The 27,619-nt window shown below is 46.6% G+C and overlaps 1 protein-coding gene across 2 annotated transcripts in view; it reads left to right on the forward strand.

Annotated features, from left to right (window-relative positions):
- Nucleotides 1–27,619, forward strand: part of Map3k4 (mitogen-activated protein kinase kinase kinase 4) — a 94,828-nt gene that overhangs the window by 45,572 nt on the left and 21,637 nt on the right. For both annotated transcript variants that reach the window (XM_055616008.1, XM_055616010.1), the window contains exons 3-13: nucleotides 1,877–3,240; nucleotides 10,992–11,234; nucleotides 13,030–13,176; nucleotides 18,180–18,337; nucleotides 20,199–20,315; nucleotides 21,415–21,514; nucleotides 21,601–21,684; nucleotides 23,493–23,759; nucleotides 24,932–25,081; nucleotides 26,744–26,905; nucleotides 27,337–27,470. In XM_055616008.1, coding sequence (XP_055471983.1) covers nucleotides 1,877–3,240; nucleotides 10,992–11,234; nucleotides 13,030–13,176; nucleotides 18,180–18,337; nucleotides 20,199–20,315; nucleotides 21,415–21,514; nucleotides 21,601–21,684; nucleotides 23,493–23,759; nucleotides 24,932–25,081; nucleotides 26,744–26,905; nucleotides 27,337–27,470 — 2,926 coding nt within the window. The remainder of the gene's footprint in view (nucleotides 1–1,876; nucleotides 3,241–10,991; nucleotides 11,235–13,029; nucleotides 13,177–18,179; nucleotides 18,338–20,198; nucleotides 20,316–21,414; nucleotides 21,515–21,600; nucleotides 21,685–23,492; nucleotides 23,760–24,931; nucleotides 25,082–26,743; nucleotides 26,906–27,336; nucleotides 27,471–27,619) is intronic.

Consider the following 27,619-nt stretch of genomic DNA (forward strand, 5'->3'; position numbering starts at 1 on the left):
TGGTGACACAGTTCAGAACGGGAGGCCCTTTGAGTAGTGTCTGGTGTGGACCCGAGCTGCATGGGACCCACATGGAAGGAGGGAGCCTGCTCCCACTTTGCCTCCAACATCACTGCACACGCTGTAGCACATGCAAATGCACACACGTGTATGTGCTCACAGGACAAATAAACAATTCCAGAAAATAATTTGATGGATTGTAGAGTCGTGTAGGATAAATAAGGTATAAATATACTGGAAATTTGTGTAATTCTTATTTTAAAATACTTTTATTAGAAAGCAAATTGGTTTTGTTTACATTTTTCTTGGTGCACTGATTTTTAGATATATTGTTCTGTAACTCATGTGAACATACCCTGTTCCACCAAATCTTAAAACAACTATGATCAGATGCTTGCACTTGACACATGTTCCTCTACTTCGAACTTTTTACCCATGCAGAGAGCTCTGATGCTTTGCATATTTATAGATTATAAAGAAAAAAATCATTTCTTTCCCTTATGTGTGTGTAAGGAAACCTATAAATGGAGTCTATTAGTGTGCATAAACCCTCCGTGCCACTATTGATTATCTAACATTCTGATGTCAGAAATGGTCAAGCAGGGATTCTGTGTCCTAGACTCTGACGGGACGTGTGCGATGGGGTTGGTGTTACAGGTCATTGCTGAACTTGGGTGGGGTGGGAAGAAGGGAAGACAGCCCAGGAGAGACTCAGTCTCCAGATCAGAACTTTGGAGACATTAACATTCCTACAGTGAGGCAAGCGATAAAGGAGTACTTTCAGGGAGTGGCCTCAGAGGCTGCTGTGTCCAGGAGGCCCTGGGGTAAGGAGCTGAGGCACAGCTGGCTAGTGCTGTTAAAATGCAAATAAAAGGCAGATTTGTATGTGGTCAAAAGTTTGATATCAAGTCAGTAGAGTCTTCACATTGTCTTGAAGGAACGATGCAGACTTTTTGCATTGACTTTGAGTGACTTCCTATGCTACTATGGTAGACTAGGTGAATTATAATGAATCAGTCTGTGTGTCTTCAGGTGTGTTCATGTTCAGTTTCAAATGTTAATGCTCATTCATTTGTGACAGAAGAAACCAACAGATGAAATCAGCAGTTTTGCTTATCAGCTGTTTTTCTGCTTTTTATGAAAATAATCTTGAGGTATCTTTAGCATTGCTGGATTTTTGCATATGTGTGGGCACATTCGTATGTTTAGATGTGTGTTCATGTGTGTGTCAGTGCATGTGGAGGGCAGAGGTCAACACTGGATTCTTGATTGTTGTGTAGCTTCTTTTCTGTAGCTGGGTCTTTTGGTAAACCTGGAGCTCATGGATTCAGTGCACTAACTCATCTCAGAGGCCCCCTTGCCACCACCCGGCAGCACCAAGCTAACAGGTGGCCATCATACCCACCTGACTTTGCCGTGGTATTAGGAATCCACTCTGCCTGGGTGGATCTCCTCAGCCCAGTGCCTCAGCATTCTGATGTCAGGTCACCATACTTTAAGACAAAGGCAGGCATTGGCTGTTCTCTTGAGCGCAGTCTCTGTCACACTTCCCAGTGCCATTTCCCTTTCTTAAAGTTGAAGGGGGTCACATCAGATTAAGGTGTTCAGTACATTTTTGTAGTGTCAAATTTGATAGTTTGTTCAGCGGTTTTGTGTATAAAAAGAACACAAGTATACAAAAAAAAAAATGAATGCAATCATTAAGAAAATCACAAAGTGTTGTCCTTTGATTATTTTCAAGCTTCATCTTCCGGAACTTCTCTTCTTCACAGTGATAGTCCGAGTGTGAATGCATGTGAGTATCAGTTTGGTTTACAACAATGACCAGCTTTATATTTTAGAGTTTTAAACTGTTCTGTTGCTTTCTTTTTAATAGAAAAAATGAACACACTAAGTCAGTCTTCACATAAAGATTCGGGGAAGGGAGCGGAGACCGTCGAAGAATACAGCTACAAGCAGGAGAAGAAGATCCGAGCGACTCTGAGAACAACCGAGCGAGACCATAAGAAAAGTGCACAGTGCTCCTTTGTGTTGGACTCAGTGGCTGGGTCTCTGCCAAAAAAATCGATTCCAGATGTGGATCTCAATAAGCCTTACCTCAGCCTCGGCTGCAGCAACGCCAAGCTGCCGGTCTCTATGCCCATGCCTATAGCTCGAACCGCACGGCAGACTTCCCGGACTGACTGCCCAGCGGATCGGTTAAAGTTCTTTGAAACACTGCGCCTTTTGCTAAAGCTTACCTCAGTCTCAAAGAAGAAGGACAGGGAGCAGAGGGGACAGGAAAACACAGCTGCTTTCTGGTTCAACCGATCGAACGAACTGATCTGGTTAGAGCTCCAGGCCTGGCACGCAGGTCGCTCCATCAATGACCAGGACCTCTTTTTATACACGGCCCGCCAAGCCATCCCAGATATTATCAATGAAATCCTCACATTCAAAGTTAATTATGGGAGCATTGCCTTCGCTAGAAATGGAGCCGGTTTCAATGGTACTTCACTACAGGGGCAGTGCAGAACCCCTCGTGGGGCAAATGACATGGGCTGTTCAACATACCACGAGCACCTCCAGCGCCAGAGGGTCTCATTTGAGCAGGTGAAGAGGATCATGGAGCTGCTGGAGTACATGGAAGCACTTTACCCATCGTTGCAGGCCCTGCAGAAGGACTATGAGAGATACGCTGCCAAGGACTTTGAGGACAGAGTGCGGGCGCTCTGTCTGTGGCTAAACATCACAAAAGACTTAAATCAGAAGTTGAGGATCATGGGCACTGTTCTGGGCATCAAGAACTTATCAGACATTGGCTGGCCAGTGTTTGAAATCCCTTCCCCTCGGCCATCCAAAGGCTACGAGCCAGAAGATGAGGGCGAGGACACGGAGGGAGAGCTGAGAGAGCTAGAGAGCGGAACAGAGGAGAGTGATGAAGAACGAACCCCAAGTCCGAGGGTGCCTGAGATCAGCCCGTCCACACACAACATTTTGGACACCCACTCACGGGACTGCTCATCCAGGAAACTTGAGAGGCTTGAGTCCGAGGAGGATTCTGCAGGCTGGGGAGCAGTGGACTGTGGTGCCGAAGCCGGCATCAGTAGGCATTGTTTGACTTCTATTTATAGACCATTTGTGGACAAGGCCCTGAAGCAGATGGGGCTAAGGAAGTTAATCTTACGACTTCATAAGCTAATGCACGGCTCCTTGCAAAGGGCTCGTGTAGCGCTGGCGAAGAGCGACCGTCCAGTGGAGGTAGGTTTCAGCGGGTGCTGCACCATAATATCCCAGTTATATCTCCAATCTCACCTGCTGTGTGTAGGACTCACATATGGACTTGAATATTGTTAGCATTTCAAGGCATAAATGGCAGATGTAAGTTGCATATGTAATTATTGCCATAAGGTATTATGGTGGGGGGGGTGTCTATGATTAGTTCATCAACCTTAATGAATGAAGAGCAAGGTGGCATGTGGAAGGAACACACAGTCATATAACTCCCAGCTGGAGAAGGATGAAGCGGGTGTAAGGTGGGGAGATGGTCCTGGGTGACCACATGCTGCAGATGAGTCAGTAATAAGTCAGTGTCACACACAGGTATTTCAAAGTAGACATGGCGTTCAGAGTCACAGATAAGCCACTCGCTCCCTCACTCACTCACTGACCTGGTCCTGAGGCCTTCCACATGCTCGGCATGTGCTCCACTGCTAGCCACATCTCTGGCTCTGTGGATTCTTTGAAGAGGCTCGTTCTGGGCTGGGCTGCGGCTGAGTGCTCAGGTGCTTGGCTCGCATGTCAAGCCCCTGGGGTCACTTTTCACCTCTAGCATGGCAAGACAACAAAACCAAAACAGTAAAGAGCCTCAAACCAGATGTGGAAACAGCTGAGCACCCTGCTGAGTAGCAAGCCCAGCTTTGGTTACCGGATTTTAAAAAGGTGCAAGCTGTAAAAAACAAAACATTTCCAGAGGAGAATAGCATGGACTGTAGTCCCGGCTGCCATGTTTGGTGCAGACAGAAATTGGTTGTTCGTGAATGAACCTTCCACTTTAGGAGAGGTTCTGAGAGGAAGCAGGTTGTAATTTGATTTTGACAGTGTGGCGCTTTAAAAGTTCCTTACTGTTCAGGGTAGTAAAATGAGGAAGGGGCATATTGTGGGCACCGATGTAGAGAGTCCAAAACAGTGAGTAGGTTTTCTCTTTTGAGTTTTTTCTTTCATATGATTGACAGCAAATTTCTTAATCCTGTGAGATCCCAAATTCCTGGGTTAGTTGGTGATTCCAATGTTATTAGTCATGTATGTGTATATTTACCATCTTAATTCTTTTAAGCTTCAGGCTATTGTATAATGTGGCTTGGTTTTAGAGTCAGAAATGGTAGAAGCTATTCCATAGGCAGAAGATAAGTGAACCAGGTTTTGCAAGCTGCATGCCTGCATTCTCAAGGTCAGATCACGAGCCTTGGAGGATGCCAAGTACCCAGTAAACAACAAATGAAGTAGTTTTCTTTTTCACACAGGAATCACTATACTAAGATCTCATTATGCAGGTTTCGCAAATCAAAAGTGTAGATGTGGAATAAGGACTTGTTGCAGATTTCACATGGCGAATTCTGTACTTTAGGAATTTATCCAGACGATGATTTTCATCAGGACACGTGAGGCAAGACACGTGTCTTTGTCTTCGTCGTCGTCGTCTTATTATTTCATTTTTATTGTGGAGCTTTAGTTTTGAGGTGATATGATTGGCAAAGGCTGTTAATGAGAATTACCTTCAGACTGCTTTCCTTTCCAAGAGCAGAATTAGAAAAGTTTTTTTGTTGGGGTCATACTGAGTGAGAGGGCGGGTCATAGTTCAAACGGGAGCCCTGCTGCAAAGACCAGCCACACTGGCAGGTGAGGGGCCGTGAACTTACAGTTAACTTGGTGTGAAAGTAAGAGTTTGTTTTTATTCCCACTCAAGCACAAGGTCTGTAAGTGAAGGGGTGCATGCATGTGTGCTGTGTATGTGTATGCATGTGCGCAGGCTTATTTTGTCCCAGTCGTGTTACTAAGTACTTCAGGAAGAGAGCCACAGTTGTTTTTAAGGCTCAAGGGCAGTTTTATTAGAGTTTCAAAGAACAGCTTCAGGGCTGGCCAGCTGTGAGGCTCAGCAGCTGGAGAAGGAAGACGGGACAAAGAAAAGAGATGTCTACACCACGGGAGTCAAGCCGGCCTGGAGGACAGCTGCATGGTGGGGAGAGGGACCTTTAGAGAAAGAGTAAGGCTCAGAGTGTGAGGAAAGCAGGCTGGGAAGAGGGAGCAAGAGGAAAAGAAAGGTTGCGCTCTGCTGAGCAACCGGAAGTCGATGGCCTGTGGGGCTGAAGCTGTGTGAGCAGCTGCTCAGAGCCCAGTTGTAAGGTCCAGTAGCCAGGCCCCAGTGTCTAGAGTGACTGTCCTCACCATTGACTCAGCCTCTTTGATCCTCAGGCTTCTTTCTGGGAAATGCATGTAATAATGCATTTTGTTTTGATTATTATTATTTGATTATTGTTACATTATTTTTTCCATCAAAGCTAAGTGTAAATCAGTGTGTTTTTCTTTATTTTTAAAATGTTGTTTTCTCTTTAATTGCTTGCAGATAATGGTTTATTTGGAAGCATTTGAGCCTTGGGGACCAAATGGTCTTGTGGTAGTGAGGGCCGAGCCCCAGTCCCTGAGCAGTGTGCCTGCCTGTGTGCTCCTGCTTCACCGTTGAAGCCTCTGGATGGGCTCCTGCGGCAGACAGGCACAGTGCATGGCTCTGCATTCTGCCTTTGTGGTTCCTGGGCGATATCGCTTAAGGCATTTTATAGAAAAGAAATAGCATTTATTTGTAATATTTGGTTTTTTCTTATGTATGACTTTATATCTTTATTCTTTATGATTAAATTACTTGTAACTAGTGTTTGTAAGTGGCAATTAATAACCCTTTGGAAGCATGCTTTACAAACTACTTTCTTCCTAAAGCCTTATTGTATTTATTGTTTAAAAGACAATTGCAAGCTAGAAATAGAGTCTGCTTGCATTTGTTTTAGTAATTTGAGCAGCATCTGTGTTAATGGCCTGTTTGAATTCTGTGACTGTTGTGCTCTAGGGCTGCAGACTAGCCTCCCCAGGACACACGCAGACCCATAGGCATGCTCCAGTTAGAGGAGCGGACTTGTCAGACAGAGTTTACTGAAGGCACCTGTTTGTGATCTGAAAGAGTATTCTATGAGGGCCTCTCAGGTCATCACATGAAACATTGAAGCCTGTGTGATAGACTCATAATGCCAGCGGAATTTTCCCTGAAGCCAACGTAAGAGGGAAAAAAACTGAATGAAGCTCCAGAAGGTCCAGTCTCCCACCCAGTGCACCCAGAGCTGCCCCGCTTCCTGGTTTATCTGCTGGTTCTCTGCAGCTTTGTGGGCCTTACTTAGATCTCAGGGGCCCTCTGACTTCTTTCGCGTTGCTGTGATCTGAATTCCCACAGTCTGAGTGTCTGATAACGGTCTTAAACAGCAGGCCAGGCTCCCCGAATGTGCACAGCGCTGCCAGTCTCCAGAGCCTGCCCTTCTGTAGATACTGCCTGTGAGTACAGTGATCCCTGGCCCTTCCCATCAGGGACTGAGCATGGCTGCTGCGGTATCCCTGCTTCTGGGCTGTCTCCGGGATGTCTTCTGTGTATGCATGTGCCTGAAATTACCGTCCATCTACCTGTAGCAGGAGCGATGTCCTTGCTGTGTTGCTAGTGGGATACCACCTCTTGGCCCCCATTATTTTAGCTTTTTTTTCCCCTTCCCTGGTGAGAGCCTGTCTAGTGTTCCTATGCGCTTTTACCCTATGATGACTAAACCTGGAGCATGTAGAGTTCATGCATTTCCCTTTGCTATTGTCCTTGCCAAGTTAGTGCACTTTCCCAGCATTCCTCCATGAGGTTACATTTATTTTCATGTAGTATAGAAATCACTAACACTATGTGGCTGCTTTTGCCATCTTAACACAGATACTGAGAAAGTGCTGGGTTACTGCCTTACTTTTGTAGATTAGAAATTATCACATAACTTTATGCTTAGTGCCCAGTAAAATACTGCTTGCCTTGACAGTTAGGCACTATGCAGTCATCCCTGTAACGCAGGAGACCCTCAGGAGGCTGTTTCCCATGGACACAGCCTCCGAGACAAGGCTGCTGCTTAGTCTCACCAGGTGGCAGACAGTGTCATTGCTCCAGTTTACCCCTGAGGAAACTGGCTCAGAGAGGAGGTAACCCTCAAGTCACAGTGTTGTGTATTGTTCGGGGGAGTCCAAGCTATTAGACTTAAAAATAGGCCAGTGGTTTCCAGGCTTGCCTACATATCAGCATTACCCGAGGAGCCTTAAAAAAATGCACATATCTGTGCTGGGGTAGCAAGGTAGAATCTTCTGATGTGGAATGCAGGACTGACATGAAAACAGAATCTGTGGTCTTTGCAAGTGCCCAGGCTAGTGCAATGTAGGTCTGAGTCAGCCACACGAAGCACCAAGGAGGCTGTGTAAGCCTGCTGCCGCCGTGCAGTGCGCCAACATGTTACCGTGAAGCTGCCATGGGTAGCTGCCGGGGGTAACTCATCTATCTGTTCCAGTCATTGCTTTTCTGATTTCATAAGTAAAGTTACAAGAACTGTGATTGAGTGACAGCCTTGGAAGCACAGCCTTGCTCGTTTGCCTAGAGGTTTTCTGTTTTAAAACAGATTTACGCGAGGGAAGCTATGCCACATGGTTTTGACAGCTGTGAGCCAGCTGGATCAGACCTGACAGTAAGATCGGAATTGGACAGAAGTCCCAGGGAGAGCTGGATCCCATGGTGACAGCATAGCAACAGCACTGTCGGGGACAGAGCCAGTAGCAGCCACCGACTGACCGGTGGCCAATGCCTGAGGAGGGTCAAGTGACTTGGTCAGGGAGCACACACTGTAAGCAGCAGCACCAGGACATGAACCCACAAGTCTGGCTAAGCTCTGCCTGCGCTTGGCAATGCTCTGCTGCTTCTTAGAGTTAGCATTTTCTCTCACGTGTACACACAAAATACACTTTTAACTTAGTGGCTAATATTTTGATCAGGAGGAGTTGATCTAAGAGTCTGTATTGGGGGTTTCTCTTAGAACACCAGGGCTCATTCTCACCCAGGAACTGCTGGCTGAAGCTGACCAGCCACCTCAGAGCTAGTTCACCTCAGCTCTTCCCGCGTTCACCCACTTGGTGTGTCTGCTGCCCACTTGGCTCCATGGAATTTTCAGTTTATGATGGCATCCGTAAGTAGCACAGGAACAAGTGTGAGAACCAGGGAGTTAGTCTAGGTCATAGAAGGTTGGGGGTCAGACATTTCATGGTGCTGCTGTTGGGGCAGCTGGAGAAGAATCCATGGGGGCTCGTTGGGAGTGTTCACCATTAACTTCCTGGTCAAAAATTGGCTCAGCATCCCTGTAAGAAGGTAGATGCTGACCTGAATATTGTCTGATCCTAATTAACTGGAGATAGAGAGTCCTTTTCTCAGAACTGGTGCTGCCAGGGATCTCAGTGTGCGCGGTGGATGTGACTGCGTCTAAGCACAGACCAGAAAGGCATGTACATTGTGAGAAACATGCTCCCTGAGGCAGCCACAGAATCCCAGAGGTTGGCATTAATGCCTCCTCTTGAGGAAAGTGAGTCATTTGTCAGGGATTGACCGATGCAGAATCACAGAGCGTGATTGTAAGATCTTACACTGATGCCCAGGTTGATGTGGTCAAAGTCTATGTGGATACCAGACTTTGGGGCTAAGAGGGCATGGTCTCTCCAGGTCCTCTTGCTCTGAGTCCTCTGAGTGTCGGCTGGAAGGGTAAGACAAGCATGAGAACAAAGCCCCATGGGGCTGACGTGACGTCAGCGGGTAAGATGTTAGGGTCAGGAAAACTTGAAAACCAGTGTGTTTGACAGTGGCTAGGATGCATAGACGGGAGACATGCTCAGGAAGAAGAGCCCACAGAACTCAGGTATGGCAAGGTGTCTGTGGACAGGCACTGTTTGAGAGCCACCCTATGCACAAGAAACACGGGGACAGGGAGCCATCTTGAAGAGGGTAATTGACATGAATCATCCATCCAGGCAGCAGCAGTCTTTGTTCTTTGTTGTTTTTGAGCTCTTGAAGGTTGTAGCTGTGAACCTTCAACACAGATCTGCCTTAAGCTGCCTTTGCCTGCATTTGCTCCAAAGCAATGGGATGGGAGACATAGCAAATGGTTATAAGTAACTTTTCCGCAGTTTGCTCTGCTCAACCTGTGTAAGATGGACAGTGAGTGGGAGGGAGGGAAGGAAAAAGAATAGGTATCCATGTGTTTGAGTATGTGTGGGTTTACGTGTGTGTGTGTGTGTAGGGCTTCACATGGGAAAATACTTTATACTAAGCTCAAATCCTAAATCCCAGTCTGTTCTTAAAATAAGAAACAGCCTGAGGACTACTTGATGTTTCCAGAACCATATAGCTAATTAGATGACCCAAAGCCATGTTTTCTGACTTCTGAGCCTTCATTTTCCCCCCTCATTGAACTGTGATATTTCTAAGATGACAATCAAAATGAACTCAGTGGATAGTGTGCGTAGCATTCTGTAGGGTGAAAGAAATCCTTAGAAAGTCTTGGAAATTAGGCTGAGTTAGTAAAGTTCTTAGGGGAGCAAGCAGCCTGGGCCAAGGTCAGCATGATGTTCATATGTAGGAGGCCCCAAGAAATCTTGTATGGGAGCACTGGGGAGATGAGGCCCCTGGGAGGGTGGGAGCACTAAAGAGAGGTGAGGCCCGAGGAGGGTAGGAGCTAGGCCAGGGCTTTAGTTGGTAACTGGGGATGTGACCGGGTCAGGGGAGTTTGTGCCTGTAGCAAACCTTGATTTCCCCAGATGTTGGCTAAGGCTACAGTTGAGCTGTCATCATGTGAGTCCTCTGAGTGTGTGAAGATGTGAGTGAAGAACAGTAAAGAGTTCCCTAAGTGACAAGGTGGACAGGTACCAGTGATGCCACAGATACAGAACAAGCTACAGTTGGTGATGCAAAAAGTTGAGACTTTCAAACATTGATGACCTCACTTAATAAAAAGAGGCCAAGGTTTTTTAATGTTAGTAGTGGTGATGTTGTTGGTAGTGATGGTGGAGGAAGAGGTGGTGGTGATGATGGTGGTAATGGTGATGGTAATGTAGGGTTGGAGGTGGGGATGTTGTCAGAGGCTTAAGAATGATGGGAGAGAGCTGGTGATGGGGTGATGGTGGCACATGCCTGTGATCCCAGCACTAGGGGAGGCAGGGACAGGTGGATCTCTGTGAGTTCCAGATCAGCCTGGTCTACAAAGTGAGTCCACGACAGGCAAGGCTACACAGAGAAACCCTGTCTTGGAAAACCAAGCGTGCATGCATGCGGGAATGGGGGGGGGGGGGGGGGGGGGGGGGGAGAATGGTGGGAGAAAGTTCCAGGTCCCCTGCTTGTTGGAAAAGAGATGAAGAATTTGAACAGGACAGCTGAAGGAGTGGGTAGGACACTGGCACTCCCAGGCAGTGTCAGGTGACAGGTGAGAGAAGACAGTGTCCTGTGCAGCAGCAGGAAGCATGACTCCGAATGAATGCAAGGGTGGCCAAACTCTCTGGATCTTATTTTCACATAAACAGCTATTTAGGAGTTTTGTAGTCTTTTTTTTTTTTCTTGTCGTTTCAGCAATTCCTTGGTTTCTCAGTCTAGACATAGTTGTAGATGGCACTGTGTGTAGTGTATCCCACTGTTTTGTTTTTAAAAGAAACTTCATTGTTCTGCCCTTGATGAAAGTGTAACAGTTTGGTTTTCTAACCCACCGAGACTTGAGGGCTGTGTGTAAATGGTGACTTGTTGGGGATCCTTTCATTTTAGAATGAGAATTTTGTAGATAAGTCAACAGGTTGTAGCAAAACCTATAGCCACAGCTTCAGGCAGTGTTCTGCGCACAGTTTTAATCTGTCTTGAACTTTTGCTGCAGTTCTCTGACTTTCCAGGTCCCATGTGGGGCTCGGATTATGTGCAGTTGTCTGGGACACCTCCTTCCTCAGAGCAGAGTAGCAGCGCCGTGTCTTGGGAAGAGCTGAAGGCCATGGACTTGCCCTCCTTTGAGCCCGCCTTCCTCGTGCTCTGCCGGGTCCTGCTCAACGTGATCCACGAGTGTTTGAAGCTGCGGCTGGAGCAGAGGCCTGCTGGAGAGCCCTCCCTCCTGAGTATCAAACAGGTGTGTTTCCAGCACTGTGTAACGGGAAGCCATTCAGCCCTCACGTCCACCTGCTAGAGGTTGAAGGGCCACGTGGCTGTGACTCACAGGGCAGCACAGTTGAAGAAAGGCAGGCGAGTCTGCTCACACAGCAGGTCCAGAGAGGACATGTATTTGCTTGTTTGGTCAAGTGTAGACCATAGACTATAATGACTAATGAGGTCATTGGAGAATAGGCTCCTTGTCACTTGACACTTGAATAGAGTGTCCAGTTGACACTCTACACCAGAGCTTTTCCACATCCGACCCACTGCCTTCGCACTATCTCATTTTTCATTATTGTCTTGTCCACGTGGCCATAGTTCTATCTTGTTCTCTGTATTACAGCAGGCAGCTGAGCCATGCCAGTCAAATACCTATCTCCGTCTCTCATGAGATGCTTCAGATAAAACCCTGTGGGACAGAGAGGGTGGAGTCTGTGTCACTAATGGGGCTCTTGTAATGTTAAATAGCAGTTTATGATAAAGCACTTCCAACAGTGTCAGTACTAGGGTTGGTGTAGTATTTCAGAGAAAAACAAAGAGAGAATAGAAATTTTCTGTTATAAAAATTCAGGGATCATACAGCATCTAATATAGAAAAGTAGGCACAGATGCTTTTAGGAGATTTAGTTTGTACAGACTATTTGAGAAACATTTAAGGGCTTTTATCTATAAAAGCAGCCTTACTTCTTGCTTTAGACAAATTGAAAAGCATAGAAAATAACAGAAATTAAAAATAGTCCCCTGTTTTGGCACTCAAGAGATGACCACAGAACATGTGTTTCCGTCCAGTTGTCTTCCCTGCACACATACATTTCCTAGACATAGAGTCAGAGTGAGAGGGTATGTCTTTGTAATGTGTGTGTTCATGCACATACATAATTCTTCCCACTTGTCTCTAAATACGCTGTCAAACCAAGACTTTAAATGGCTGAAGTGTTTCCCAGATGCCAGTGTATGTACACACGTGTGTGGGTGAGTCCAGGTGCATCTCTGATTAATTCTTAGTTCAAATGTAGCAGCAAATAGTGGATTGCCCCCTTTCTAGAGTCTGGAAAGCCACAGCCTTTGTTTCCTAGCCACTGCCCTGGAACTCCTGGTGGCTGCTGCTCTGAAACTCAGTGTGACCGTGTGAGTCTGCCTCACCGAGGCCCTGGACTGTAGCTGGAGGGCATCGTATCCCAGCTCTGATCATGCAGGGCTTCTAGGTTGCCTCATCTCTCTATTCTCTCTCTGCACATCACCTGGTACACTGGTATGTTGCTGTCTCGAAGTCCTTTTCTCGTTTCCTTGAGTTCTGTCTAATTTCATCAGGGTAAGTTTAGAGTTGGCGTGGTTTGAAGATTTTTGGTAGCAGGTAAGCACACACTGCAGTAGGTAAACTATGCTGTGGTACTCAGAAGCCACCATTTTCTGTGGTATGTTATTTAAATCTTGGCTCTGTTTAAAATTCCTATTTCATGAGATTATTTTTCTTCTGGATCATAACTTATGGTATACATTGATAAAAGTGGCCTGATTAAGGGAGATTTGTTTTCAGTATGAATTCATTTATAAGATGGACTCAGCTGAGCACTGGCCACTGTGTGGTGTCTTACTTTGTTGTGGATGGCTCAGCTGTCACACACGACAAGCTGCTCAGGAGCCAGAAGCCATTTCAGGGTCCTCAGAGGCAAGGTCTCCTTGGGGCATTTGTGGGGGAATTTGTGAGGACCAGCAGCCTTTGTGGCAGGGTATGTGGGTGACAGCTGTGTCTTGTGTGTGCTCTTTTGCAGCTAGTGCGGGAGTGTAAAGAGGTCCTGAAGGGGGGGCTGCTGATGAAGCTGTATTACCAGTTCATGCTGCAAGAGGTTCTGGATGGCTTGGAGAAGACCGACTGCGACATGGATGCTTTTGAGGAGGACCTGCAGAAGATGCTGATGGTAAGGGAGGGATGTTTCTTGGTTCGTATGCTAGATGAATGTGGCAGTCTGACCAGCCTCTTTCTGTGTGGCAGTGGATGACTCCCTCCCCCCCCCCCAAAAAAAAAAAACATTTAAAAAATTCTCAATGTTTTTTTTAAGTTGACATTTTGGTCTAGCCTTAATGCAGTCTATTGTTGATTGTAGGGGAGTTCATCTTATATTAGAAAAAGTATTAAAATTGGTTCTTGTCATTCTGCATCTGGCAGGAGCCTGGGCTTTGTCAGGTGTTCTCCCAGGAAGCTGGAGCTGGGCTGTGGAGCATGCTCTGAGCAGAAAAGGGTGAAGCACCGGGGCCAAAGACAGAACCCCTTTTGGTTGTTCCATAACAGCCTGTAATGGAGGCAAGCTCAAAATCAAGAAAGACAGAGGTGGGAGCCTGGTTTTGTCCAGGTGGACAAAAATGGCTGCTTTGGGAATGGTTGGCCACTTGCTCTCACAGAGTGGCACTGCGGTGGGCAGAGTGTGCGAGAAAGATGGCAGCAGCAATTTGCTCTGACATGCTGGCAAACGGCAGAAGCTTGCTGCAGCCAGCATCATGTGGCAGACTGACCATCAGCCAAGTCCCAGGGGTCCAACGATGAATTCTTTGGGGAGAAGGGGAGCCTGTCCTATCCCCAGAATAAATGACAAGTCTCAGCCAGTTGTGGTAAAATAGATGATGCTGACCCCCTTTATTTTGCATGAAACAGGGATTTATAAACTTTGGGCAGTGGAAGGGGTTTTAAGGGTGAATGATTTTGAGTCAGTGGGGCTAGGGGTGCTAGGAATACGTGATTTGTATGTAAAACACAGCCCTGTCATAAGAGGGGAAAGTAGTACTTAATTATCCTATGGGTGGGGGAAGAACTGTGGGTAAAGATCATTGTTTAAAAGCCAAGACACCAAGACATCTCAGCATAGGGTAGGTGTTTCTAGGAATCCATAGGTGCTTGCTGAATGGGTTTCTTATCAGGAAAGGGTTGGGCTTATAATCTCCCTGGGGGCTATGTGATGAGCCCTCAGATCAGGCTGAGAGTGAACCCAGCTGAGGAAGGGAGTCAGTGATATTATACTAGCTCAGGGCCTATCTGGAAATGCCAGACTTGAACTTTAGTATCAGGATCCCATAGGTTCTTACTTCGGCCAATCCCCAAACAGTAGCCCCTTTTACAATTTCTGAGATGGGTGCTGGGGTCTTTGCATAGCTCTGGAAACAGTGGAGAAAAAGAGAACACTTCCGGTGGGGACTGGCTATGATAGCTGCTTCCATTCCTGCATGTCCAGGGCTGTGTTTTACCTCCTCCTTTACCCACTTAGGACCTACTTTCTGGATGTGTTTTTCTCCAGTTACAGAGAGAGTCCTTTGAGCTCTCTCAGCAGTTACAGTTAGACTTGTGCTATAGCACAACATGTAAACATGTAAACAGGCAGAAGCATCGGGAGGTGGGGGCTGGCACTTGAAAGTCTTTCGTGTCCCATGTTGTGTGTTGGAGTTCGTGCATAGGAAGAGCATCTGAGATCCTCAGGGATCCATAGGTCGGTGTCCTGCCCTGGGCAGAGTGCAGCACCCCAGGGAGCAGAAGGGAAGCACCTTGCCAGCCACGTGCAGGTCCATTCTGCCCACACTGAGCAGACTGTCCTAGATTTGAGAAGTTGTGTGAAGCAGCACTAAAGTAGTTCTCACCACTTTGCCAATTAAGCCAGTTGAAAAGATCTTCTTTGGTCTCAAACCCTCTTTGATGGGCTTCAGAGGCACTTTTAGTGCCTTTTGCCATGTAATGGTGGGGATACAGGCTGGTAAGCCATACCCCCTTTCCTGCCCTCAGGGTACCTGTGTCCCATGCTGAGGTGAGAACTTTGCAACAGTTGTAGGAAAGTGTAGAGTTCCATTTGGCTTTGCTGCCTGTGGCTTCTGTGAGTCAGACTGTAGCATCTTATAGACACCAGTGTCCTATTGTGTTCTGGAAGGCTGGGGCGAGGGTCATGCTTTGAGGACTGAGGGGGCCAGTGTCTGTCTTTCTGTTGGAGTGAAAGGATAGATTGGCTCTCGGCAGGTGCTCAGGTCATGTTTGCCCGCACACATTCTCTTGAAACTCACTACAGACAGGAAACCAGCCTGAGTATCCATCTTCTACAACAAAGCAGCCATTAATTAGACCTCCTGTGCAGACTGCATTGTAGACTCTGAAGATCCTCCCAATCCAGAGCTGCAGCCATGGACTGTCTCCCAGTCAGCCTGCCCCCTGGAGCTGGGCTGCAGTGGAGGAGCGGGAATCAGCAGGTCACAGTGTGGAAAAATTACACTTGGGCCTTATTGGGTGCCACATCATCTATGCGTAAAGAAACAGCCCATGCTCACCTCCAGCTCCAAGGATGTGACTCGGTGAGGGTTGGAGCAGCTCCTGTGCTGTTGCCACAGGACAACTTGCCAGAGTTGATTCTCTCTTTCCATCTGACAACTTGCCAGAGTTGATTCTGCAGGTACCGAGCCATCTTTCTCTTACACCTCTCTGTTTAAAGTTTCTCTAACTCACATGTGCGAGCGAGCGCGCGCGCGCGCGCGCACGTGCACACACACACACACACACACACACACACACACACACACACAGTGGATGTCATCATAGCATCTCCACCCAGACTGTGTGTTTATTGTTTTTTTATAACCCAGACCGGACTTGCTAGTTCTGGGATAATCTTGGCCTTCTGATCGTCCTGCCTCTACCTCCTGAGTGCAGGATTAAGTGCATTTGAGAGCATGTCTAGTTTTGTGTGGTTCTAGGGAGCAAGTCCAGGACCCTGAGCATAGGAGGGTATAGCTTCACCATCTTTGCTTTTATTAGGTCTCATACCTCACTCCCCGCCACTGTGCACCTGCTGCTGCCCTGTGTGAAGAACTCTCTTACACTGACCCGAAGCAGACAAGGTCTGGATTCAGTAGATGACAGGATAAAGGGCCTCATGGTGGAGGTGGTAATGTAAATCTTAAAGGGTGAGCTGAAGCCCTGCTGTGCTCTCTAAACTTAATCTCTGTTTTGTGAGTAAGAGTAGGAAAGAGTGGTTGTTTTAAAGAACAGTGGGACAGAAGGGTCCCAGCTCTTTCTTCCCTTGAGCACACTTTAGGCAGGTGCTCCCTGAACTCACCAAGGATGAAGCCACCTTACAGGGAAGCCAAGAGGAGGGGACTGAGAGAGGTGAAAGGGCCGCCTGGGGCTTGCCCTGTTACAGATTGGTAAGAAAGTTCAAGATCCATAGAGACTGGGGTCTTTCTTGTGTACAGCTCCAGCCAGAGTGAACCTGAACCTGCAGGATCCTTGGCTGCAGGCTAGCGAGTACAGGACCAGAGCATTCAAAGATACAGAAAACTGCCTGGAAATAAGTAATAGTCTCTCAGTCTGCTGGCTGAATGGTGTTCCTGAATCTCAGGAAAAAGCGCAGTGAAACTCAAGGATAAAGAATGATAAAAACGCCAGAGTACAGAGGAATTCATTCTGCTGTGGTGCGACACTTAGTGCACGGTAGCTCAGTCAGCCCTGGTGTGAACACTGGAGTGAACAGTAGTTCAGACGGCTTTGCTGTGTACACTTAGAGTGTACACAGCTCAGTGAGCTGTGGTGTGTATATTTGGAGTCATGGCAGTTAGAGGCTGAGGCAGGAGGACCACGAATTGAAGTCTAGCCTGGGCTACATAGCAGAACTGGCTCAAGAAAAGAAAGAAGTGGAGGAAACAGGGAGGAGAGGGAAGGGAGAAGGTCACCTTGGGGTGTGATGGTGTGGGGAGTGCTTGGGAGCTGGGCAGCGAGGCTAGCATCACCTTTTTCCTGGCAGTGTCACCCTGAGTGTGAGAAGGTGGGGTTGTGTCTTTACATTCCAATGCAGAGAATGCATGGCTCAGATATTTTCTGCTTGTCCAGCTCATCCATTAGATCAGAAAACGCACCAATGGCATGCGTTGTAGCAGCCTTCTTTCCAGAGCCTGGTCAGAGGAAAGTGCTTCTTTTCTTTTCTTGTCATGGCTTCTTTTCTTGTTGCTGGAATAAAATATTAGCAAAGCAGTTTAAGAGAGAAAGGGCTTTCTGTGGCTCACAGGCCAAAATACAGTCCATGACGGCTGGGATGCCAAGGTGGCAGGAGCCTGCAGATACTGGTTACAGAGTCACAATGAGAGAGTGGTTGAATGCAGCTGCTCAGCTCTCTTTCTTCGTTACATAGCTGGGTCCCAGCCAGGGAATGGTGCCTCCCACAGTGGACGGTCATCCTAGGTCAGTGACCACAAACAAGAGAATCTTCCACTTTAGGTGATGTAGTCAGGAACCCCCACAAGCATGCCAGGGGCCCATCTCACAGATGTTCCTAGATTCTGTCAAGTTGATGATCAATGCTAACCGTCACACACTCTAACTGATGGAGAAATCAAAGTGAGGATTTGGGAGTAGTAAAGCTGTGTTGGCACTTGTAGTAGATATAGTCTCAACCTTAGCTCACCGGGATATTCTTTCTCTGTAACATAATTTGTATGCAAATAAGCCTTGGAAAATTCATGTCACAAATTTGGTTGTCAGGAAGGGTTGGTGGGACATGTGCTAATAATTTACTCTCTTCAGCTAAAATAAGTAACCAAACAAACAAACAAACAAAAAACCCAGTAACTTCTCAGAGGGACCATGTCCATGTTCATGACGAATGTTTTTATGTGCTATTTTTTTTTTTTTTTTACGTTATTGCACTTTTCTGTATTTTGTTATTATTTCAGTTACTTTGCAGGACTCTGAAAGGCTGTAAATGTGTTGCAGAAGGTTCCAGAGGACTCATGAGTTGAAGAGGAGCCCTTATTTAGACATCAGCTGGCTGTGGTGTGGTCTTGTTCCCCAGCATGCCATGCCTTCCATGGTTCCTCCTCTGTCTCACTCTTCTGGTTTATATACAGGTCAAGTTCTAAGTTGCTGGATTCTCTGAAACGTGTTGTTTTATTTTGTGCTAAGGTATACTTTGATTACATGAGAAGCTGGATCCAGATGCTACAGCAGTTACCTCAGGCTTCCCATAGCTTAAAAAATCTGTTAGAAGAAGAGTGGAATTTCACCAAAGAAATAACTCATTACATCCGGGGAGGAGAGGCGCAGGCTGGAAAGCTTTTCTGGTAGGAATGTTGTGCTTGAATTCCTTCCTTTCTTGCCCCTCCCACATCCCACAACTCTCTTGTATGTATTCAAGTGTCAGTTACATGAAATCTCCCAGCCCTGCATTGTGTGTGTGTGAGAGAGAGAGAGAGAGAGAGAGAGAGAGAGAGAGCGCACTCTGCTTCTCACCTGGATGGTTCTGCTCTCCAAGGGGCCTTCACAGTGTGTGGAGACATGCTTTATCATCTTGTTGGGGAGAGTGCTGCTAGCATTGGGTAGTAGAGGGCAGAGTGTTCGGGCTCCATTGCAGGCACAGGTCAGTAACAAAATGTGGGTCTTGAGCCTGTGATACTTTATGAGTCAGCCTCTTGCTTTTGTGTTGTTGTTCATAAAAGGGAGGAGACTTGGGTCCTGTAAGGGTAGAATACACTGGTGTGTGTGAACTTAGTGGGGACACCAGACTCTTAAGTTTTTCGTTTTCATTGAGAGTAGTTTGGGAATGTCTGTATAAACTCCTTACATACATTGAAGGAATAGGAGTGGAACTTGGAAAACGTGAGGAAGGAACAGCCCCAGACTGCTTATTCTGGGGAGCTGAGCATCTCTTTGGATCAGGCCTGTTGTAGATGCTGGCAGGTTCACTGAGTTCTGACACTGACACAGGATGAGACCGTGTACTTTGTAGACCCACTCACAGCCTGCCGCTGCAGAGTTCCTCTATTTCTTCCTCCTTTTACTACTTTCGCCTCTTTCTGTGCGGTGTTTGCACTGCTCAGCCGCGTGACTCTCCCTTCAAGGCATGTGCACCGGCTCGGCTGTGTGTTACTCCCTGGGAGGCGTGTGTCTGGCTCAGCTGTGCACCCTCCCTGTTGAGGTCTTTATCTGCTGTGTGCACCGATGCTTCTGTGTAACAGGAGCCCAGTAACTTTTAAATAAGTGTATCCTGATGCGTTATATAATGTTCCTAAAATCCTTTTTTGATCAAGTCTCCTTCCCACGCAGACATTTTAAAGCCTGCCTGCTTTGATGGCCAGGTGATTAGAATAGCTGGCATGGTAGCCCTGCCCTCCAGAGCACAGCCTGACCTCTGCTTCTGGGTCTTTGCCAGCTACTGCAGCATGGGCACCTCTGCTTCCTTCAAATGGGATGGTTGCCTTTTCTGGACATGCTTTGTGCTTGACACACCTTCAAACCTTGATCAAGACTCCTGGCCCCTCCTCAGTTTTCTTCCCAAAGATCCATCAGTTCCCCTTTGGATAATCCTGCCAACATTCAGCCATTGCTTGTAGTGGGGCCTTTCTGTCCAGGAGAGGCTTCACTGCCAGCTTAATCTGGTCTTCTCATGTGATACCAGCCCTGCCCTGTTCCTTTTGCCCATCTGATGATGGTTGCATACTTACACTCTCTCTCTCACTAGCTCATCACTGCCTTTCAGCAAACACTGACAAGGTCAACAGTGATAATGGAGGCTTACCACAGCGATTTACCCTGTTCTGTGTGCTTGGGCATTCATTAATGCTAGTGTTGAAATTGTTCATTGAGACAGTTCAGCTGTAGAGTATTTGTGTTCATCAGCTGTAGGAGATAACCTCGAGAAAGTTTAAAAACATGTATTTCAGTGCTCTTTGCTTTTCCGTCCTATCATTGGTTTGTTTGAGGCATTTCATGCCATTTTGAACATTTAAGCAATAACCACGTGACTACTACATACACTTTATTGCCTGGGTTTATACTGAGTGCTGTGTCATAGAACAAAGATGGGCTGTGCTGTCTAGATTGCTGTTTTCTCATCAGTCATGTTGTGCTAAGAGAAAACTCACACTAGTTTGTAACTGTTGCGGTAACAGCTGATTTTCCTTCTGCTTTGCTGTTTGTCCCTAGTGACATCGCTGGGATGCTGCTGAAATCCACAGGGAGCTTTTTGGAATCTGGCCTGCAGGAGAGCTGTGCTGAGCTCTGGACCAGCGCTGATGACAACAGTGCTGCCGATGAGCTAAGGTTGGCGTCATGCTGGCTTTCTGGCCATTTCTTCCCTCAGGAGTTTTATTTCCCCAGTGGGAATCCGGAGAGCTTTGTTCAGACTGGAGAGTGATGGATGGGATTGTCAGTGGTCTTCTGGTTATGGCTTTCTGTGAAAACTTCTTCACAGGCAAACAGACTTTAATATGATGCAAACAGTGGCTATTAACTGAAAATGGCTGCAACAAACTCTGCTTCCATGTTTTCTGGAGTATCTTTAAATGTTAACACTTCTGTTCTTTAAACCCTGTAGCAGCCCATGCTATCTTTTAATGCCACATGCCACATCATTTCTGTTGTTTCTGCGTGGCTTATGCCTTCTGTTGCTCATTGCTCATTAGGGTAAATACATGAGCCATGGCTAATCTGTTGATTTTCCTCCAGTGTCCTGCAGTTGCTATTGAACCATTGAAACTGTCCTCCTCCCTCCCTCTCTTCCTCTTTCTCCCTTTCTCTTTCTCTCTCATTTTCTTTCTGTCTTCCTCTCTCTTTGTCTTTTTGCCTCTTTCTCTGTGAGGACCAGTGTGTGTGCCTTGTAGTTTAAGTTGTAAGTGCAAAGTCCACATGAGAATTGAAGACTGGAAGCAGTGAACTGGGCAGCAGCTGTTTGGATACTCCATTTGTGTGCCAGAGGTGGATCTCGAAGGGCCCTCTGTGCAAGAGCATTGGTGCTCCACTAGACCTGCTCTGTGGTGTCTTGCCCCTGTGGTCAGCTATGGTGGTAGCACTAGGCTACACAATTCGGCATTAGGGGCTAGTTGTCTCCACCACACTGGGTGTATATTTCTTTTCAGTTATTATGAGCTTGAAGAGCTTGTGATAATGACTAGAAAATTAAACACACTGCTTGTTACTTGAGGGGTAGTTGACGTCCCTATGCACATTGAAAGTTCTCCAGTTCTTACCACAAAGCCCTGAACATAAGGCTTCTGAGTATTTTGCCCACATTCTCAGTAACTGCTTGTTCCCACTGATGAAATCATGGGCGCTGTTTGTTGCTATGCTTTGACATTTGCTGCCTGTTTGTTACTAGCTGCTCTTGTACTCCAGTGTGAACTAACAAACTTCACTCCTGCAGGAGGTCTGTCATAGAGATCAGCCGAGCGCTCAAGGAGCTCTTCCATGAAGCCAGGGAAAGGGCCTCCAAAGCACTGGGCTTTGCTAAAATGCTGAGGAAGGTGAGTCCACCACCTGATCGCTGCTGCCCTTTCCCATGCTTTCTCAGAAAGCTGACCCTAAAGAAGTTTCTGTTCTGTGACCCTAGGACCTGGAAATAGCAGCAGAGTTTGTGCTGTCCGCCTCTGTCCGAGAGCTCCTGGATGTTCTGAAAGCAAAGCAGTATGTTAAGGTGAATCCCCAAGATGTTCTTGGAGTCCTCAGTCTCCAAGGCATTCTAAAGAAGCTACTTGTTTGTAATGTTCAGAGCTCTGGGCTTTGGAGGCTGCATATTGACCCTACAGGTTTACAGAAGAACACACTTCCTTATACATACTTTCTTAAAATGCAAAAAATCAACCACAATGTATAGTACTTGTTAACTTAGTTGTGTGTTGTAGGTTATGAATATTTACTATTGATTTATATTTTAGTTAAGCAGTGCTTATACCTAAACCAGTTGTATACTCAAATCATCCCATAGAGACTAAGATTTATTTAACCTAGAGCACAATGCTGGACAATAGTTACTCCATCCCAAACCTCCAAGCCCTCAGAGCCTCCTACCATTCAGATTTCACCCGTTATACTTGCTTTTAGTCATATCTTAGGTCCAGTTCATCTTTCCTCCTGCTTCCAAGTCCTTTCCTGCTGATCTCTGTTCTCCTTCTCCTCCCCTCCAGAATGGGATGTCCCACCCTATTCTCTCCATTGCACAGCACTGGCTGGTTGTTTAATTTACAATTACAGAGAACAAATGGTGGCATGTTTACACAAACTTGAGATAGGTGATGCTTAGGATACGAGAATCACAATAGATTGAGACCAGATAGTGGGGTAGAGAAATCAGCATTTGAATGAACGAGGGTACATTGTATACATTCCACAAGACATTACACCAACAATTGTGCATATTTCATTGTAAATACATATTTAAAATAGTGTCTATAATACTGAATATAAGCAATATTGCCAACTTTGGTAGTGGTCTTAGTGTTTGTCCCGAGGTCTTCCGCAGTCCGAGGTCTCTGTGTGAATCTTTGACAATGGTTATCCTGGTCATCATCATAAGTTATTTCTTGGGCATGACTTTACTCCTTTTTAAGTTGTTTGAGATTTGTCACTTTGGGACCTGCGTATGACGTGTCATTGGCAACTGCATGACAAGCCTGGGGTATCTTAACTAGGGTTTCTATTATTGTGATAAAACACCATGACCAAAGCAACTTGGGGAGGAAAGGGTTTAATTTGTTTATACTTCTGTATTGTTGTTCATCTGAAGGAAGTCAGGACAGGAACTCAAACAGGTCAGGAACTTGGAGGCAGGAGCTGACACAGAGGCCATGGAGGGGTGCTGCTTGCTCGCTTGCTCCTCAGGACATGATCAGCCTGCTTTCTTACAGAACCCAGAACCACCAGCCCAGGGATGACATCACCCACAATAGACTGAGCCCTCCCCCATCAATCCCTAATTAAGAAAATGCCCTATAGGCTTGCCTACAGCCTGATTCATGGAGGCATTTTCTCAGTTGAAGCTCCCTCTTCTTCACCCTGTCATGACATTACATCCCATATTAAGGTGACCCTGCCTCCTAGAACAGCTGACAGTAGCATTCACAGGTTGTTCCAGGCACGATGCTGGACATGGGACACCAGCGGTGCCCGGTGACCTGTATCTGGAGAAACTTTAGTACTGTCTCCAGTCTCCTCCCGGCCCTTCTCCCTTCTTCCTTCAGCCTCACTTAGCTGAGGCACTTGTAGTTCAGCTTGCTGTTGGCACTCATGGCTCTCCCAAACCCCATCCTCTTCCTTGAGCCTGTTTGTCTGTCCACTCCCATTCTGAAGCCCCTATATTCACTATATAGCCTTGAATTCACTGTATAGCCCAGGTTGGCCTCAGATTGATGCCTTCTGAGTGCTAGGAATACAGGCATGCACCTGTGCCCTGGCTGCTTTTGACTTCATGTTTCTTAGTTTAAGAATGGGTTATTTCCTTTCCAGGTACACATTCCTGGGCTAGAGAATTTGCACGTGTTTGTTCCCGACAGCCTTGCTGAGGAGAAGAAAATCATTTTGCAGCTGCTCAACGCTGCCACAGGAAAGGACTGCTCAAAGGATCCGGATGACGTCTTCATTGACGCCTTTCTGCTCCTGACGAAGCACGGGGACCGAACCCGGGACTCAGAAGACAGCTGGGGCACATGGGAAGCACAGGCTGTCAAAATTGTGCCTCAGGTGGAGACTGTCGACACCCTGAGAAGCATGCAGGTGGGTGGGCCTCGCCTACCATCAGCAAGGTTGGAGTGCCGAAGGGAAACAGGCTGCTTACAAACACCATCCCTTAATGACCTGAAGTCTACGCTCCCTAGAAACGAGCCTGTATGGGTCACTTCATGAATTGTTAACATGATTGTACTGAAGTATCCCGGCAAGTTTGTTACGTGTGTCAAATTGTACTGGCGTGTGTGAAAGACCTGCATATTTGATTTATACCTTTTTGTTGTGTTCAGTCAGGTAGCTTTACAAGTTATCATTTCATTGATGAATCATCCTTCCAGACCACCCAGTCCCGGAGTGCCCCTGAAGAGCAGTGCTGCCCCGAGTGCTGCTTAAGTCTCACTCGAGCAGTGACAGACACCTCGTCGGTCCTGGGCAGGTTTTGAGATTCAGTGATTGCCGCTGCCAGGAGGCCCCTCACCAGCTTAGGGACAGTGAGAGCAGGGCAGGTGTTCACACTCATCTGGAGCTCTGCTGGACCACTGCCGTGCCCCCCCCGCCCCCCACATGCCCAGCTGTTCTTTCTCTTGCACTCTCAGTCAAGCATGCCCACTCTTCAAGTCAGAATTGTGACAGTGAATTTAAGTGTGCCTCCCACTTGTAGCCAACCACCAGCTGGGCAGCCAGGCTTGTGTTCAGCAGATGCTCTGTCTGCTGTTCTCAGGACCACTGGCACAGTCAGGCATCATTGCCTTTCCTGAACAGTCAGCATCCTCTCCTCCCCCCCCCCCCCCCCCCCCAGTCTTCAGTTAGGTTTGTGGTCGGTTTCAGAGTGATGATGGCAACACACAGATCCCCTAAACAATGCAGTAACTCTCAGTCTCTGAAAGATTAACATATGCAGTCCTGACCTCTGAGGGATCAGCTTCAGGGCTCCATCTTAGCCTCGTCTTTCCCATCTTCATGGGCTGACCCAATGCACACAATCCGTGTGTGTCCCACCCTTTCCTGGTGGAGGGTTGGGTTCTTCTTCCATTTGCTGCAGAGCTGGGTCACCATTGCTTGCTGCCCTGGCCTGTGGGCTGGGCCTGCAGATGGTCCTGGCCAGAGGGCTAAGATGGTGAATGGTCATCTTGACGGTGGCACTGTTGGGGCTGGGGTTGCAATATAGTGGGAAGCACTTGCTGGTCTGTTTTTATTCCTGTGTTTGGTTTTCCTTCCAGGTGGACAATCTTCTGCTGGTTGTCATGGAGTCTGCTCATCTCATCCTTCAGAGAAAAGCCTTTCAGCAGTCCATCGAGGGGCTGATGACTCTACGCCATGAACAGACATCCAGTCAGCCAGTCATCGCCAAAGCTTTGCAGCAGCTCAAGGTACTGAGCACGCCATTCTTGCTGTGGGTGGGATGCTGTGGAAGTGTTAGGTGGTATGAGGTGGTGTCATTTGGGGGGTGTGAGTACCCCCATTCTTCCTAGTGCACACTTGGGCACATGTGTAAATGAAACGTTTCCTAGGAGTTTCCCAAAACTGTAGACCTGGGAAGGATTTCATGATCTTGTATATGCCTCAGGACTAGTTGTTTAGCAAAGTTGAGATCAAGATCTAGGTTTCTTCCTTCTGTTAAGTGTCTTTCAGCTTCAGCAGTTTTCAGTATTTGCTACAGGTCTTCTTTATGCATGGTTGAAAAGCTGCTTATCATTTTGTTTAATACAAGTTAACTATAACAGAATGGGTGTGGGCAGACATGACGAGTCCGAGTCTGGCAGCCATAGCTTTGCACCTTCTTATTCTTTTCTGTTTTACCCACTGACTGCTGTGTTTGGTGCTGCATACATGGGTCCTGCTTTCATCTGCTCTTCCCAGAAGCTGTCAGTTAAGTCTTCATAGTTGCAGAGCTGTGGCTCCTTAGAAACTCCTAGGAAGTGCAAGTCATTAAGTGAACTGGTTTTCTTCTGCCAGTCCAATTTATCTTATTTATTGATGAGTCTCTTATACTCTGTTGCCCAACTCCAGTATCAGGGCAAGGAGCTGTTATCTTTTAGTTCTAGTATACATTGTTGATTTTACTTGAGTTTGGAGAATCCTGGCTCAAGGCCACGAACTGTCACACGGAGAGGTCAGCAGCTCCTCATAGCAGCTGGGAGTTGCATTATGGTAGCATAGGTCGGGAGTTTCAAAACATGAAGACTGGGGAGCAGCTTTGTGTATTTATGTCCATGGATGAAGAATATGGGGTGTGTTGACCAAGTGTCACAATCTGGTTTGATGTACACATCAAAAAAAAAGGAAATAATATAGTAGTCAAAGCTGGCGAAATAAGGTTGGCCCTGACTGGCTTGTTGAGGAATTTTATTTACTGAGCTTTGGGAGTTTGGAAGATTTTTGAAGAATGCTTTACAATGAAATGTGAGTAAGTGGTAGATTCCCAGTGTAGAAGGGTGTGTGAGAAATGGGTGGAAGGGGGGGATGAGCATGAGCATGGAGCTGGCCTGATACAGAAGCACGGAGAGCCTAGATTAAGACACGATTCTCAACTTTTGCTCTGTCGACACTGGAGACAGTGATTCTTTGTTGTTTGGGGTGGTGGGATGTTTTTTTCTTTTCTTTGTTTTTTGTTTTTGTCTTTTGCTATATGGGCGGGTGGGGTGTCTCCTGTTGTTTGGGATGGTGTTAGGGATATGTCGTGTGTGTTATGGGATATTTGGCAGCTTCCTTGGCCTCCACCCACCAAGTAGCAGTAGGCCTAACTTCCTCCTCCATTGATGATCTCTCATTGCACAACAATGCCAGCCGCATCAGCACCTGTTGAGAGAACAAAATGCAATTAGGCACGCAACCGCCTCATGTGGTTGTCTCCACCTGGTGTTTTGCAAGGTGTGAAAAAATGCCTCACACAGAACGGTGGAAATAGGATTTCTCTGACACATTTCGGAGAAAGTGTCTTGGTGGTTTCTGCCTGTGGTGATGGAGGCGTCTTTCTGTGGTGAGCGCTGGTTTGCCTCTGTTTGGGCTCACCATGTCTTGGTACTCTTCAGAACGATGCGCTTGAGCTGTGCAACAGAATAAGCGATGCCATTGACCGCGTAGACCACATGTTCACTTTGGAGTTCGATGCTGAGGTTGATGAGTCTGAGTCGGCCACACTGCAGCAGTACTACCGAGAAGCCATGATTCAGGGCTACAACTTTGGGTTCGAGGTACGTACCAAATGTGAGGGAGCACCATTCAGTCCAGAAGTTGCTGTGTGGCATACAGGAATTCTAGACTGTAAAGGACAAATATTATAGTAATTATAATGATTGCATTGTCATGAGTATCACCTTAAACTGCTATGGAGTGTCCAAAACATCAGTGTTCTTTTAAAATTCAGATAGTTGCCCAGACTTTATTTCTACTCAAGATATCTACTATTTTTTAAACTTAAGAGATATTTAGTGCAATAAAAATATATTCCTAATTTAAATATGAATAATGTGTTTATCAAACTATATTTTGTGGCTATATTCTGTAGTCTATGGGGTATTCAAATATATGTACTAATTAGTTCATTTTTAGAAAAATAAGGCATTATTTTGTGAAGACACTGCTAGATGGCTTTATTAAATTTGATATACATGAAATCTTACAGTATCATAAAGAAGTTGTTCGTCTGATGTCTGGAGAATTCAGACAGAAGATAGGAGACAAATATATAAGTTTTGCACAGAAGTGGATGAATTATGTCTTGACCAAATGTGAGAGTGGCAGAGGCACAAGACCCAGGTAACAGCCAAGAAACACTTGCTTCTTACATGAGGCGTGTGGGACTAGCAGTATGTTGTTTCTGTGTGCCAGGTGAAGTTTATAAGCGGCTCATACAAGGAGAGCAATCAGCACTTTCTTTAAATGGCAATATTTGTATGTGAAGCTTG

Source organism: Psammomys obesus, unplaced genomic scaffold, assembly GCF_907164565.1.
Source record: "Psammomys obesus unplaced genomic scaffold, mPsaObe1.curated_primary_1811, whole genome shotgun sequence".
Classification (NCBI taxonomy): Eukaryota; Metazoa; Chordata; class Mammalia; order Rodentia; family Muridae; genus Psammomys; species Psammomys obesus.